General features: G+C 41.4%; 1 protein-coding gene across 1 annotated transcript in view; it reads right to left on the reverse strand.

Annotated features, from left to right (window-relative positions):
• The window catches only part of grm4 (glutamate receptor, metabotropic 4), a 277,637-nt gene that overhangs the window by 15,153 nt on the left and 245,428 nt on the right, over positions 1-17,056 (reverse strand). The window contains exons 8-9 of the mRNA XM_050038398.1: positions 13,591-13,727; positions 9,727-10,662 (exon numbers count right to left, since the gene is read on the reverse strand). Of these exons, the coding sequence (XP_049894355.1) occupies positions 9,727-10,662; positions 13,591-13,727 (1,073 nt within the window). The remainder of the gene's footprint in view (positions 1-9,726; positions 10,663-13,590; positions 13,728-17,056) is intronic.

The following is a 17,056-nucleotide window of genomic DNA, read 5'->3' on the forward strand; positions in this document are numbered from 1 at the left end:
GACATCTATTGCACGTCTGTCCGTCCTGGAAGAGGGATCCCTCCTCAGTTGCTCTTCCTGAGGTTTCTACCGTTTTTTTTTCCCCGTTAAAGGGTTTTTTTTGGGGAGTTTTTCCTTATCCGCTGCGAGGGTCATAAGGACAGAGGGATGTCGTATGCTGTAAAGCCCTGTGAGGCAAATTGTGATTTGTGATATTGGGCTTTATAAATAAAATTGAAATTGAAATTGAATCACTGACTCTGGTTGAGTTTTAAAAATCTGGGGTTGCGTTTGACTGTCTCGGTTGTAACATTACACTTGCTCTCCTCTTCTGTGTATCTAACGTTGCCTTGGCAACGCCTACGTCTATCACAGACGTAATGAGGACTAATGGAGGAGGGGGGAGTAGGCCTTTGGAGGGAGGCGGGAGTTGTGGATGTTCACATTTTTTCTAAGTGCTGTGTGATATGCAAGAAAGGTAGGAGTAGCTGTAATCTGGTCTGTTAATGTCTTGCAACAACTCAATTCACGAGATTTCAAGAATTTTCCTTGAACAAGACTTGGTTAGACAAAAACAAACAGATTGCATCAAATGACAGGTTAAGAAAAACATTTTACTTCTTTGTCAGACACTTATTATAATAACAATCGGAGCCTTTCTGTGGCAAAAGCACTTCTAGTGGATGTAACCTGACAGTGTGATACTGCCCTGGTTACACTGCAGCCCTGTTGCTCAATACTGAACAAGTTTCAAAAACTGCAGTCTTTATTAGTCACTTAGACACAAAAGATGGGAAATAGAGTCCAAGTCTATTGTTAGAGTCTGAATAATGGTGTATTTTTGGGGTTGATGCCAGTAGTGATTTTTGAGATCTACAAAAAATCAGATGATCATATATTGTTTTTTTTTTTTTTTTACATATAACAAATTCTCAACAAAGATTTTTCACTAGAATCCTTTGAGAATCTTCAAGCCTCGGACTGAATGTGACATTTTACAGTAAAATAAAAACTGGACAAAAACCCACTAACACCTGCAGTCACCTGGCTTTTGTATTTAATGGTAAAGGTTACAATTGCAGTTCACTTCTGGGACAATTGACTCTGCAGCAGTAACGGGTATTTATCGGCTTCAGCTCCAATCGGCAGCGATGGAAATGCGACATCCGGGTGGACACGCTAATTACTGCCCATTTTTTAATGACGGGTAGCCACAACATACTGTTTGTCTCTGTACAAGCAGAGCTCAAACATCATTCAAAATTTCGCGAAAAGGAAGAGATGTAAAAACCACAAGTAACCACCATAACAGCTACACTGGCCTCCATGCTGCTTTCTACTGTTTACTAACTCCTTTTCTGGCCCATATAAGATGTCGAACATGACACGCCGGGACAAAAAGAAAAACCTAGAAGGGCATAGTCCTCTGCTGGTCTACTGGCAATGGGAAAGGAGTTTATTGCCCATTTTTAACTGTTGCTGTCCCATTTAAGGTTTTCCAAAGTTTTAAAAAACCCTGCATACAGGTGCAAATTTTGTTGTAAATAGGTATAATAGCGATAATGTTTTTAAACGACCTCAAATATATTTTTGGCATTTCTGTACTGCAATTTGTTGTTACTTCTCAGCTGACATATACACCAGTACAAAATATCTTAATTAAGCTAGTCTTTGCTGATGTACTGGCCTTGCTAACTTACCAGGCAGAATCGTTAAGGTCACAAGTGACTTAAATGTGACCTTAATGATTCTGAAACCAGTCAGCCTTAAAAAACAATTGGACCACACTGTCACAGCACAATTCTACCAAGAAGAATGGTTGCCAAGTCCTTGTTTGAAAATCAGTATATCTGTGTCCGGTGTTTGCTCAGACAGACCAAAGTGCCACTGGATTTCTTTCAAAAAAAGAAAAACGACCTCCAACTGTACTGCTTCATGGAGCTACAGAGCGTTTGCTTACAAATGGACTCTTGTTTTCAGTGTCAAATCAACTCCAGTCTTCAGTTCATTAATTTGGTTCCTCCTGATTGCAGTCCACCTGAGCATGCACACGCCAGAGCTCATAAAAGCAAGTTGCCGTATATCCCACACACCTATCAAAGGGTTGTCATGAGCAGATCTGAGCCTCTGCCTGAGGCAAAACACAACATAGGGGAGGTAGTGTATTACAGTGATAATTTATGAACTCGAAGGAGAGGGAAACAATGTCAATCCATTAGTACATATATGATGAGAGGAGTTAAAGAAATCCCACATCCCTGCCTGCAGAGTGCAACACATCTGAGTGAGAACGTCTATGATAGCTGGTAACGTCAGATTAATCTGAGGGTAAATAAATGTAAACAGATTCTATTTTCAACCAGAGACTCTGGAGAGCATCTGCTTCAGGATGCAAACTATCAAATTCATTTAAACAGCGTAACTCCCATTGAGCTGCTGTGTTATTTCTCAGCATGCTATGGAAATGTTCAGCAGAGAGGCTTGCTGCATGAGAATTCAATATAATTGCGCTCTAATTAAGCTAATAAACAAATAGAAGCCTTAGGGGACAAAATAATATAGCTTCATGGGAGTGTGTCATTCATAAAGATCACAATTCTTTGGCCTTGATTAGCTTCACGTCCTGTTCACCCATTATTGGAGCACCCAGAGGTCAACAGCCAAGACCCAGAGGGCTACTCTGCTGTAGGCCTAATGAATGCAACAACTGCTCTCTGAAGTCCAAGATGTTGCTCAGCTCCCTCTGCTGCGTAACATCAATCCTCATTATGCATTATTGGGCCTGTGGGACTTTACTGTGAATAATGCTGTTTTGTCTTTGTGCTGAAAAGAGACAATGGGAGAAATGTAAAAGGACCAGGGGAGGTGTAACAGGTAGCACTCCTGCCTGACATCTGGTCTCGTTGAACTCACTGCAACTCCCACTCTGTCTGACTAGTGCACCAACAGCAGTTTTCTGTCCTCGAGTTGACAGTGCCAATAGTGTGATGGAGACTTCATAGAGAAATAAACAACACCATCCTATTCATCAGTCCATTCATGCACTGTAATGGCAGGACCTCTTTGTGTGGGCTGATTGAATTTGAACTGAGCCTATTGTGCTGAAGCCTCATTCCCATGCATGCTATTGTCCGACGCCTCTGCTCCTGCCTCCTGTCTTTGAGGCAGCCGCTGATTTAGACTGTTTCTGCAGGTAAGCAGGTGTCACGTCTATTCCTGAAGCTAGCGCAAAGCTCGGTGATCACGCTCCACAGATAGACCAGATGTCCCTGTTTGAATGATAGAGAGAGCCTCCCATGGCATTTGTTACATTTATCCTGGCACCAGATGACAAATAAATGAGTGTGCTTGTAATGCTGAGGCAGGGGCCTGCTGTAAAGTGGTGATGAGCACATAGGCGGCTCGATAAGGTAAATCAAGACCCGGAGGAAGTGGAGCATTTAATTGCTCTGAAAGACGTGTTAACGTGGGCTGTGAGGCTTTGTGCGGCCTGTCATTTACAGTAAGGTGATTATGAGGTGTGTTTGCTTTGACATGTTAATTCCTTAAATAAGAACATTGTTTATGTAACAGCTCAGTGAATCAGTCACAGGGTTTGTTTTCACATGGAGCCTAGCACAGTGACGCTGGCTACTTTATTGTGTGGCAGTAAAATCCAACAATATGTTGTTATCTACACAATATATGTTAATGTCTTTTGATCTGATGCGTCTATCACCAGGATGACATCATAATGAAAGCAGTACTAGAATCTTTTACTTAACTAAAAGTAGGAATACTACGGTGTAAAGATACTATGTTAGGTCCTGCATTAAAAATCTTTCACGTGTAAAAGAATACAAGTATTAGCATCAAAATGTGCTTGAAGCGAGATTGTCAATAGTATCAATACTTTTCAAGACAATCTCCATTAATTATATACTCTATTATCGAAAAACAGATCTATAATCAGATTTTCAACCCAGGGCTACACAGATGAAACAACTGGGAAGAACATCAACTTGTCGTCAACCTGTGGCTGTTACAGCAATGAGCCCATTGTGTCACTGGAGGTGTGTTCTGTGGCTTTTTCAGTACAAGCACTATAGGGTCCAAAATTGGTACCCACAAATTGCCAAGTGCGAGTAAAAATATACATAAATGAGGTCAGCCACCATGGGCAGATCGCTGATATAAGCCTACTTCACTTCATCACTACAACACGTACGTTGATTGACCATATTTTTTGCATTGACTCTGCACACTGTGTTGTGGCATGCAACAAATGAGAGGAGAATTTCACACTAACTGCAAAGAGAGCCTGCGCCTACGTGGCGACACATTGTCGAGTAGAGCAGAATTGTGGAAGTACAGTTAAAAGTAAATTTATCAAGAAGCGGCACCTCACTGAGGTGCTTGACAACAGCTCTACAGAGAATCAAGACAGCAGAAAAAGTCATTGGTTGCCTCCTCCCCTCACTGTCAGTCATTGCAAACAGCTGCACTGTCTCAAGAGCCAATAACATCACACCACCTGTTCGAACTGTTACCCTCTGGTAGGCGTTACAGGTCCATCAAATCCACAGCCACCAGATTCACAAATAGCTTCTTCCCACATGCAAAAATTTCACTAAACAAACACAGGTCAACAAATTCAGTCCACTCACTGCCACCTCTTGAACATCAGCTCCTGCACCATATTCTTTATTGCTCTTTTTATTGTAATAGTTTTATTTATATTTCCTTTTTTTAAATGTTGTATTTATTGTATGCACCATGGTGGAGTAGCCCTCAAAATTTCGTTGTATTGTAAAAAAACATAGCTCGGCTCCGCCCCTCACTTACCTTCTCCACTGCAGAAACTCTGATTCACGCATTCATAACATCCAGACTCAACTACTGCAATAGCATTCTGTATGGTTCATCTTCAAAAGTCCTCAACAAACTACAATACATCCAGAATTCTGCTGCCCGTCTCCTCACCCAGTCCTGCGACCATATCAGGCCCGTCCTCCAGAACCTCCTCAACGCATTCAGTTCAAAGTCCTTCTCCTCACCTTCAAAGCCCTCCATAACCAGGCCCCATCTTACCTCACTGACCTGTTGCACCATCACACCCCCTCCCGCAGTCTCCGCTCCTCTGATGCAAATCTCCTCTCTCTACCACACAGGACCAAGCACAAAACCTGGGGGGACAAAGCCTTCTCCACTGCTGCCCCCTCCCTCTGGAATACTCTCCCCCAACACATCCGTAACTGTACAGACTTAAACTCCTTCAAATCTTTGTTTAAAACCCACCTGTTCAGTTTGTTTTTCAGCTGTTTTTGTAAAGTGTCTTTGAGTGTTTTGAAAAGCGCTATACAAATACAATGTATTTTTTATTATTATTTTACTGCTGCAGATGTCAAAGGTTGTGCAATTTTTAACTCCTCCATATATTGTTAGTCATCTAGTTAGTCAATCCACTATTCCAACAATCACCAACTCTGGTTCAGTTAAAATAAATCTTATTTCACTGAGTTAGATGTGAAAATAAGCTGATCTGCACGCTGTTTATCCCTGTCGTCTCTTGATGCCTCTCAGCTGAGAGGAGCAGCTCTCACTTGCTCTTTGGAGGCAGCTACAGTAGCATTACATCATATGTCAACAAACATATGATTAATGGCAACAAAACAAACAGGGAAACAACAGTTAGGGTGACAATTTAAAAGTAACAGTTTACTTATTTCAAAATGATACTACGCCACTGCTGGTTTGGTCGTTACTGAAAAACCGTACCTCTGTGAGTTCGCAACTTGCCGCAAGTTAGTATGTTAATACAGAAGTCAGCCCGCTCCAGTGGTTACAATGGCAACGCTACACATTAAAATGGCTGCCGCTTTGACCATCCTGCTACACTGACTTGAATGGGAATGTCTGTTCTGCTCTCATTTTATATCTATGAGGAAAGATCTTATTGGGTGGAAAATACTACATTGTTGTCATGGTTACAACAGTAACCACTTAAGGTTAAGGTTAGGGAACAATGTGGGCATGTTTAAAAATATATATATAGATTTTTTTTTTCCTTTTCAGAAGCATATGGGTATAGTCTCTATAACAACATCACAGTACCTCCTCCTTTGCTTGCTCTGTCACTTGAGCGTAAACACATTTGGTTTTTGGAGATTCTGTCGTGAGTCTTGGGAGGATCATCCACAATAACAAAGAAACTTCGTGCTGCATGGTCTGACTAGACTAAACCACATTAGAGTGTGAGTTAAATTAAGTTTTTTCCAACTCGACACTCAAAGGGCCTTTTGGTTATATATTAAATATGATTATTCTCTCTCAAATGAGGAAAGAAAAAAAATGTAGGACATTTCCCTGAAGCAAGATTTCCATTTTGTCTCCTATTTCATGTCTTACCTTAACAACGCTCAGGGCAATGGTAAAAGTTTTCCAAATGATAAAAGTGAAACTATCTCCCAGACATTGTGTGTACAACTTTCCACAGGAAATAATAATTAATGAGTGACTAATATAATTTGGAGTGCCTTACATTAAAACTGTGTGGGAGAAGTTTTTCAGGGTTTGTAAATTAAATTCAACCGAGGTGAAGAAGAAGAAGAAGAAAGTAGGACTTCACTTATCCTTCAAAGATTTCTTTTCACTTCTGTTTTACTATTCAAAGCCATGCTAGCTAATGGATTACCTCATCCTCCAAAAAAGCCGTTCACTCAGTGTGATTGTATAATTCTCTTTCATCTTCAGAGCGAGGAGATGGAATGATTAAACAAAGAACTCGCTGATATCCATGGCTGCTGTTGACATAGGACTTAAGATGTGCAACAGTCACATTAAAAAATAACGTGCACTTTGAACTCGGGCCGCTTTTTCTTTACTCTGTGTGGTGATCAAGACCGTATGGTGATGGTAGCTGACGTTTCCGTACATTTTCCTGATAGTATTTCAGTAAGTGTAACGGTCGAGCTCAGCAGGTCTCGTGTTGTTTTCAACATGTAGCTGCTGTTGCTCATTTTAGTGTTAACAGCAGGAGATTTATGGGGTAAGAAGAGGAGGCCAGTATGCAGATTCACAGTAGTTTGGACTCAGTGTTGATAACACAACATGCAGCATATGAAAACAAGTCATTGTACTGCTGGTCACATCCTGCATTATTAATGCTGTTCAATTGGCTGCAGTCATATGCATATTTTCTGCAATGCTGTAGACTACAGAAATTATTTTGGGATGCTGAGTGTGACACAATGCACACTCTCTGTCTCTCAAGAAGGTTTTTCCACAAAGGTAACTATCACAGCCAGATTTCCAGGCCAGCGTTTTGATGCATTGTTTTGTTTAATCCCAGAGGGAAGGAGGTAAGGATTAATTTGTTGCATCTGTCAGACCCATGCTGGCAACGCCAATAGTTTCCATGCCAGTATGAGGCTTTTCCCTCACCACTGTCCTCTCTTGTAGCCACTGAGCCCCTTTTGTTACACCGCCAAAAGACCTCTTTCAACTGGATCTACACATTTCTACTGTCATTGTTGTACCCCTTTGGCTTTGTACCCAGACCCAACCCGAACTCCAAGCCCAGCCTCCATTTCCATGTCCCTTTTGGATCCCTCTTGACCTGTAGCCTCCCAGTGCTCCCACTGGATGTGATCCAGGTCCATGGTTCATGAGGTCAGGCGCACTGATTTGACACGGGAATACGAGTGTGAGCTTGTGTTTGTGTAAACAGCTCAGTGGTCTCTAATGCACTGTGGCATGCAGCCATCACACAGAAGTGAGTCACAGGCCTGCGTGCAGTTATTAGAGAACGCATTTATAACACTGTGTGTCCACATTTGGTAGGTTGTTCGTAGATTTGAAACACGAGGCTTCAACATGACACCCCTTATTTTTTTTGTTTCTAGCTGCTGGGTTTATTTCTAAAATTGCTCTCGTCATGAAATAAAGGCAGAGTGGAATATTTTGATAAGAAAATAAACACTGGCATTCAGCGTGGGACTGAGGGACAAATTTAAACAATGCTGAACTACAGTTGTTAAAAAAGTAGACAAATCTGCAGTAAGAAGTACTTACTTATTTTTGTAATTCTAGTATAATAAAGTTTGCTATGTGACTGTGATCCTTTAGAGTGATGTATGAGGACATATGTGTAACATGTTTTCTTCACTTTCTACTAAACTTAAATGTTCATATTTCTTTATGCACTGTAGTCCACCTCCATATTATAAAAAATATGTGCCTTGTATTCTTGTATGCCATGTACCGAGCCTTTCAAACCAATAAAAACTTGATTAAAAATAATAATAAAAAAAGTAAAGATACAGACGTAAAAACAGCAAAATGTACTAATAAATGTAATAACTATCAAAGTAAAAGTATTCTTTAAACCCAACAGCTCCTGACAAAAGTGTTTTCAGAGTTAACACAGGTTGTTTTTTTTGATCGCCAATATGGTTGTTAATATTACAAAATTCCGGCCACATAAAATAACTACTGCATATATGTATTTTAAATAGACATAATAGCTTACATTTAAACAACAATAAAACACAAACGCTATAATTGTCTTTATATTCCAAACCAAATCATATAATTTGAAGAAAGAGCCTAAAAAGTCCTCCATAATAATATCCAGGGAATCATCAAGCCATGTGACATCTGACAAGCAGGGCTTGGAGTGAAGCCTATCTCTCATGTTAAAGGTCTTCCTGGGGAACATGATACATGATGCTGTCACCTACACCAGCACGCTAAAGAAAGACCATGACTCCCACGTATGTGGAGTATGCTATGAGGAGGCAGTGACGCACTCTCTGCGGCTTCAGTGAATAAACAGATCCGTCTTTTATTAAGATCCTAAAATCTGGTCTGCATAATATAAGTTTATATTTAAGTTACCATGGCAACATGTCTTATAGGTCACACTATATTAGGCTGTTTGATATGCTACTAATGAATTTATCTAATTATTTGGTGTATTTCCAACCGGACATTTTGGCTGTTGATATTTTCATCTGCTGGAGTACTACACAAGACAACGGCACAAAAAGGTGATACAAGCTAACCAAATGTAAATATTGGGTACACTAAATACAGTGTCTTATATTATCAGATGATTTTTATTTTTTTTTATGCATGAACATGTTAACAGAACTGTATGTAGCTGTCCTAGGTAGAGCTAATTGTAGCTGCTTAAATACTGTTGATTAGTTTTGTTGATTACTTTAAAATAGTGATTCCCAACCTGTGGGTCAGGACCCCCGCAAGGGGTCACAAGACAAATGGTAAACGGGATAAAAACACAGAAAAAAACATATTTTGCTTTACTAAAGTTATGCCTATTTTCAGACTCTGTCTATAATCTTTTCCACAGGTGGAAGATGCAGGCAACCTGTGTCAAACGTTCAACGTTATCGTAGTAACTATAGACAGTGAAGTCAAAAGCACATTTCTCTCTTAGATGTAGGGAAGGAAAATTATATATTAGCACAGAACAGAAGGTTCAAGTACCTCAACATTGTACTTAAGTACCGTTCTTCAGTAGATGGACTTAATGACTTATAACATTCTTGTGAACAAACCAAGAAGAAATAAACAAAGAAAGACATAAACACAGAAATGAAAAAGGACAAGCTGATTTGGTATTAAAGAAGCTTTTGTGGAGCTGTGTAGATTTCTAAAACCCTTGAAGTATTGCCATGAGCTGGAGAAAAAGCATTTTAACAAAAGAAAATAAAAACTGCATAACAGCAGCAGTTGTCGGCTTACCTTCTCTGTGGACTGTGACGTGCCAAAGAAGATTGGGATGAATGCTAGCCAAATAATGCAGGTGGTGTACATGGTAAAACCAATGGGTTTGGCCTCGTTGAAGGTCTCCGGCACCCCTCTGGTTTTAATGGCGTAGACTGTACAGGTGACCATGAGCAGCATGCTGTAGCCCAGCAGGCAGATGAGAGACAGGTCAGAGATGTCACACTTGAGCACACCACGAGCCATCACCGGGTTCGACGTCCTCTGGTCCTCATAGTCAATAATGGCCTTGGAGGGATCCACGCCAAACCAGATGCACACTCCGAGCAGCTGCACTGAGGCCAGGGTGAATGTGATGACCAGCTGGGAGGCTGGAGAAATGAACCTGGGTGCACTGATGGACATGCTGCCCTGCTCAAAGATGCGGTAAATACGATTGGTTTTTGTGAGCAGGGCGGCATAACTAATACTCATGCCCAGACCCAAGAAGATCCTTCGGAGGGAGCAAATTCCTACATCAGGCGGAGAAATCATCAGGAACGTTGTGGCGTAACAGAGGAAGATGCCAGTTAGCAGCACATAGCTTAGTTCTCGGCCGGATGCTTTCACAATGGGAGTGTCGTTGTAGCGAATAAATGTGACCACTACAAACAAAGTGGCCATGATGCCAACGACTGCAATGAGCACAGGGATGACTGCCCACGGAGAGCTCCACTCCAGCTTAACAATGGGGATTGGAACGCAGCCTGTGTGATTCACATTGGGCCGCAAATCAAAGCGACACATCTTACACGTGTAGGTGTCTGCCTGGTACTGATAGCCATCACAGCGCTCGCAGTGCCAACAGCAAGGGATGCCTTTGACAATCTTCTTGCGCTCGCCGGGCTGACAGGGATGACTGCAGATTGAGGAAGGGATCTGACGGACTCCGCCGGGCCACTGCATCGTGCGAACCTGCGAGGGTGGCAGAGGGACACAGTTAGACATGAATCAGTGGTCATACAGCAAGTACAAAATGAAATTCAAGGTCTTTCAAGTACTTTTTCAAGCACTATTTTGTCATTTTCAAGGGCTGTACTTAAATTTTCAAATATCATTTTTTTACTGAACAAATACATGATATGATCAATGTCTCTATTTTCAGTGAAGGGTTACTCATCTCACTCTTATAGGTAAAATTCTCAACAAAACATTTGAATGGTATGAGAGCTACGGTGCTTATACTACTATAATGAACCATGTTCACGTGCTTTAAACAGTTCCACTCCAGAGACAGTTTCAGAGTGAGAGCATCAGCGTAACCACAGAAACTCACTACTTTTGTATGTGTTTGTCCCTGTGTCTCATCCTGTGTCTGCTTTCTAAATTTGAAAGTTTTTGTGGGTCTGTGAACGCAGCACAGAACTCTTCATGAATCCTTTTTTTCTTTTCAGTTTGTGGAGTTCGAGTTGCAGGCTGGATAATTGATCAGTGACCCGATCCAAACAGAGCTGAGTGGATGAGAGGAGCAGCTGCTGCAGACGCAAGTGAAAGCAAACTTTTAAGCCTAGTTCGGATCAAAGATTTGCGTCGAGAAGAAACCGTTTTAGAACGTTGCAGAGAAAAGTGTGAGCTGACCGTCTGAGCTCGACTCAAGTCGGCTGACGGTGTCACCTGACACTCTGCTGGTCAAATTGCCGGCGGCTGGTTTTAGAACGTTTAGCACATCACCTGTTTCAACAGCCAATCGTCTTGTGGTGAAGTCCGCTGGTCAAGTCAAAATGACCACAGACGGTGTGTTTTCTTGCTGCAGTAAGTGCTCTGTTCCTGCCGAGCCCTCTGTTTCCGTCCTCAGTGTGCTGGTGTCGGACAGTGGGTAGCTGCTGCTGCTCGCTGTGTGTGCTTATGCTCCCTCACACACACACATTCTCATTGACTAATTAATTGGCGTTGGTCATTTATATTATTGTGGCGTATTTATTATGAATACAGTCCATGTGATGCTCATTTTGTTTCTGTTTTTTGCTGTTTCATCACTACTACAAATGCAGCTGTAGCCAGTATCTCACTATCACTATCCTCATTCATATTTTAAGAAGCTACAAATTTTATTCAGCCACAAAATAAGCCTGAAAAGCTGGAAATAAGAGTGAAAGGACAGAGAGTTGTTGCATAGAGATTATACACCATCTTTTCTAGTTGCATTGGTGTGAACCCACAGGTTTTTAGAACATTGCAAAACGGCACATCGCAAGTTGGTGCAAGTTTCAACTCATCTCATCGCAAATCTTTGGTCTGAACTGGCTTAAAACGCAGCACAATAAACGGTTAAGTTTCACTTTCACTGCGCCTGCCGTTCTACTGCCCAGAGTACGCTCTGTTGTGCAATGCATGACTGAACTGTATATATATTCTAATGACGCTCATAATGTAGAAAATCAATACAAGGCGGCAGATGTTGTTACCATGGCTGGCTGCCGCAATACATGTGTGGGAAACCCTGGGATGGCACACCGCTGTTGAGACTGTGACACGAATTTTAAAAAACAGAAATGCTGAGCAATTTCTGATTTTTCTCCCCTCAAAATTCGTGCAGATCAAGCAGTTCAAGGACCTTGTGTAAACACTGACGAATGGAAGCAGAGAGAGTCAAAGACACAATAGAAGAGACGTGTGGATTATTAAACTGTCGGTATCCTGTAAAAATGGTGGCATGTTGAGGTAGTGATGCTTTATTGATCCAAAAAGATCCCCAGCACCCCTGGAGGTCAAGGACAATCTAGATGTTATTTGCTGTGTGGGTGTTTGAACCGGGCCCTGAACTACCCTTTAGTATCCTCCCATGCTACTTGGCTTTATTTATCTATTTGGGTGGGGGGTGGGGAAGGGTAAACCAGGGGTCAAATGAAGCGTTTCTCAGCAAAATTTTCCAGTGTGAGGTCAAATTATCAAAAGGGCAGGACACGAGAGAAAAGGGGAAACCCATTGTTTGCTCTGCAGGGAACTGACACAGTGTTTCTCTTTGGTAAATAGTTGTTTGTGTTAAAATAAAAAATAAAAAATCAATCAGCTGTCTATGATCAGAGAAATAAAAGATTAATTCCATTTCAGGAGGCTGCTCTTTGTGGATTTTCTCCTTTTACAAGCATACTTGTACAGATAAATTAAATACGTCATTTCAAACGGGGTCTGCTCTCTCTGATGTTATGTTATCAATTTTATTCAATTGTGACCGTTCATTCAAAGCCGGTAAATTTGTCTCTAAATGTGCATTTAATTAAGAACTCAAAGAACACTAATTAAATACGGCTTTAGAGTCAGAACTGGCACGTTTCACAGTAGGTGCCCACCACAAACGTCGCTTTATTTATTCTTTTTTCTTCCACGGCACACGCTGTTGAAAGAGGTAAAGAAGGCAAAGCTCCTCTCAAGCTGCTTCATGTGTTCTATTGTACTCTCTCTTGCATGCCCAAGGCTTCCTCTTCATTTTGTCAAAACATAATTTGTTTGGTTCCTTTATGTAATTTACTGTTATAATACCGTTACTTCATCACACTCCCTGCCCACAGTATTGTTTTTTGGAAGTCAGTGATGCCGTCTGGAGAGATGATATTAAATATGTCTGTCCTTAAGCTCTCGTGGCTTTCTTTTCATCACAGTCCGCCCTGTTAATCATTTAAAGCGCCCTCTGGATATTTACACCTTTGAAGATTGCACTAAGCGCTATCAAATGGTTTGGGAGGGGTTAGTGAGCAAACACGCAGCTGCAGAGCTGAGAGAAAACAACTTTTCAAAGAAAGATTTTCACTGCAAACACTAACACAAACAGAACACTTGTAGGCTGAATGCCGCTGATCCTTTTGTGAAGACGTGTGGGCACGGAACAGAAAAGGCAATGCTCACGTTGAGATGGAGCTGATCCGTCCAGTGGCCAATTATTTTGTACTCGGCTGTTCGGTTTCGGATCTGGTACTGGTAGATCTCGTAGCGTCCAGGAGCGTCTCCGTTCTCATTGAAGAGCACTGGGTTTCCAGCGATGCCTAAATGAGAGAACAATCATCATCATCATTTACTGCACATCATTGAGTTATTTTCTGTATAGTGAACATGAATCTGTGAAAGCAAACTAATGTGTTGTCATTGTTACCACAGTTATTATTCCACTACATTAGAAACCAAAATGATGCTTTGGAATCTGAAAAGTTTTGTCTTGTCTCTCGTTATTATTCTCAACTACAGTTTCCTCATGAGAGCATATATATGGTCATATTGGACGAGTCTTATGCATATGATTTACGTTCACTGCCAACTCTGAGCCTTTGCAGAAAATAGTTTGCCCAGTGTGTGTGGTGTGGAGGTTGGGCTGGTGAATAATTTTGATGCCTCGGGCCACAGTACACATCTTTTTACAGACCAACAATTCACATTAGCTTTTACCTAGTCTGGTGTTTCTTTCATTAATGTCTGTTCCCCTGACAGGAGAAACAATCATCGGCTCAGAGCTTCGTAGGCGGAATTAAGAATGGAATATTACTATACAGGTAACTATTAACATAGCTACATCCATGAAAAGTGTGGCATGAGACTGCGGCAGTTTTTGATTCGTAAAATTAGCATTTTGTTTTTGATTGTCATAAAAAATGTGAAATGCTCCTGGCAACCACTGCCAAAGCCTGTGTGTTGAATGAAAATGATGTCAGCAGGAGGAAAACATCAACTACAACCTCCACCACAAAAACAGAAAGTCGAAATTTGAATAAGGTGAAACAAAAAGGCAATTCAGTCTGATTATCAAACTAGAGTTTACTTTGATCAAGTTTTTCCTCTTACCTGTAGTGCTATTAATCACTCTACATTGTTTTGGTGTGAGTTGCTGAGTGTTAGGGATATCGACTGTAGAGATGTCCGCCTTCTCTAAAATATCCTCCTGAAACCCTGTGTCCCAATATGAGGACATCACATTTTGGGTTTACTTGCATTATACCTTATTCTCATTAACTTAGACCTGTTGTCCTCGTTTGTAGACACTTTTTTGTGCCATCTAGTGGTCGTAAGAGCACAATACACTAATCCAATGTAAAAACAAGATGGCAGCCATCTCTGCCAAGTCAGTCTACAGCTGATCCCAATACAAAAGTGGACAAGGTCCAAAACCTGTTCACATTATATGGTTGAACTTGTTTATTTATGATTAATAATGTTTATAGTTTGATATGGCGACAAATCTGAGCAAGTTTAGCAACAGTAACCAGCTATGCACCTTAATTAGGAAGTGCTTGTTTGAAGACATTGGGACTTAATTATCGCTGGCAATGTTACGTTTTTTTATACTCATCGGGTCCTCAATTAAAGAAATTAAAAATGCACACCAAACAGAAGTTCGGCTCTCAGTGGGATACGATAAAACTAAAAAATTAAAAACAGCAATTTCTCTTTCAGAGATGATGATTACGTAAGAGTAAGAGTACCCACAGACCTTGCTGTGAGCAATTTCATGGAGGAACTATTTTCTTTCTTTCAAACTACACCAACCAACCAGTGTGCATCTTCTGCTAGCTCACCTACCATTATTGAGCTATCTTACATCACAGCTCAGCCAAAGAGGACGGCATTAATGTTTACATATTGCTGTTACGAGTATGAGCCTCTCGTCCATGAGTAGATGCACGCTTACTTCTGGGCAGTAATGTCATTGGTGAAGGTAGTTCGGTAGAATGAAAATTGTTTCTACATAAAACTGCTCAAAACAAGGTCCGTGGATTACCTTAAAGGATAACTTCGGTATTTTTCAACCTGGGCCCTATTTCCCCATGTGTATGTGTGCGTATGATTCATAGGTACGACTTGTTCTAAAATTGGTTCAGTATTGAGGGAGGCGGATGCAGTCGGGAGCCGCAAAACGAGCTAAAACTGTAACGGAGGCAAATGCGTCCCGTATAAGTTTGCGCATTAAAAGTGCTTTTTTTCGCCACTGACCGGTTCAGATCACCAGTGTTATCTCTGTAAATAGCATAGTAAATGTTTCCCTTACCCTTCACTTGCTCTGGGCTGAAGAAAACAGAGGAGCCATGCAGAGCACCGCTCTGAGTGGCGCTGGTTGTCCCATAGTACAGCTGAGCATCGATTGAAAACAATGGTTCGTGTTTGTGCTTATTCGAATCGTAAGAACAGGATGTCGCGCAACACCCCGTACAGCTTTCACAGGCTGCCTTTGTCGGATGGCGAGATGCTGAAGTTGTGGCTAGTTGTGCTACAAATGGATGCTAACACTCCTGTCCAGACACTGCGCCTTGCAGACCATCGGGTCTGCAGTGTTCACTTCTCCCAAGATGACTACTGCCAGCCAAAGAAGAGAAGACATCTAACCGAAACACCTCTTCCTCAAGAAAACGGCTGTCCCACGAGTAGAGAGAGCTACAGACACAGTGGAGCAAAGCTCTCGCGAGATGACGTCACACAGCCCAGAGGTAAGGGAAACGCTTAGTATGCTATTTACAGAGATAGCACTGGTGATCTGAACCGGTCAGTGGCAAAAAAAAGTACTTTTAATGCGCAAACTTATACGGGACGCATTTGCCCCCGTTACAGTTTTAGCTCGTTTCGCGGCTGCCGGCTGCATCCGCCTCCCTCAATACTGAACCAATTTTAGGACGAGTTGTACCTATGAATCATACGCACACATACACATGGGGAAATAGGGCCCAGGTTGAAAAATAGATTTTGGGGGTGAACTGTCCCTTTAATCAAGTGCCAAACTTAACCTATTGTCATTGAAGATAATCATAGATTTATATCAACACCTCCAATATCAACATATTCTCTGGTTGGACTTTATGCTTTTAAAAAGTCTTTGGACAGAAGAACTGACGCCTAACAAACTTTTCTCACCACTCCTATCTTCTGCTTTATCAGTATGTTACACTGTATTTCTGTGTGTCTTTTTAAGACGGGCTGTAACGATGTGTAACAAAGAAAAGCACACCACAGATTTCTCTATAAGCTCCTATGTGGAAAGTAGGTGAGCTGTACTTCCAGTCCTGCGATCTGTTTAATCATGGTAGAACATGGAAGGGTTCTCCTTGGAGGGAGAAGGAAGGAACGTCATGTCTAATTGCTTTTCACATCAACTTCCACAAACGTCTATACCCTCAAACGCTGATGAAAGCTGTAAGCCCCGGCTGTTTTATTATTAAGTCCCTCAAAACACAATGAACATCCTGGTTAAGAACAAAAAGTTAAACATGGCCAATTGCTGCTGATGGATTTCTGCTGATGAGTATTTTTTTTTTGTTCTTGCTCTTTGTTTCAACGCTGGAGGATGCAGCACCCTAATCCACATCTCGATGAGTCAGCCCTGCTGGATTACGGC

Source organism: Epinephelus moara, chromosome 24 (genome assembly GCF_006386435.1).
Source record: "Epinephelus moara isolate mb chromosome 24, YSFRI_EMoa_1.0, whole genome shotgun sequence".
Classification (NCBI taxonomy): domain Eukaryota; kingdom Metazoa; phylum Chordata; class Actinopteri; order Perciformes; family Serranidae; genus Epinephelus; species Epinephelus moara.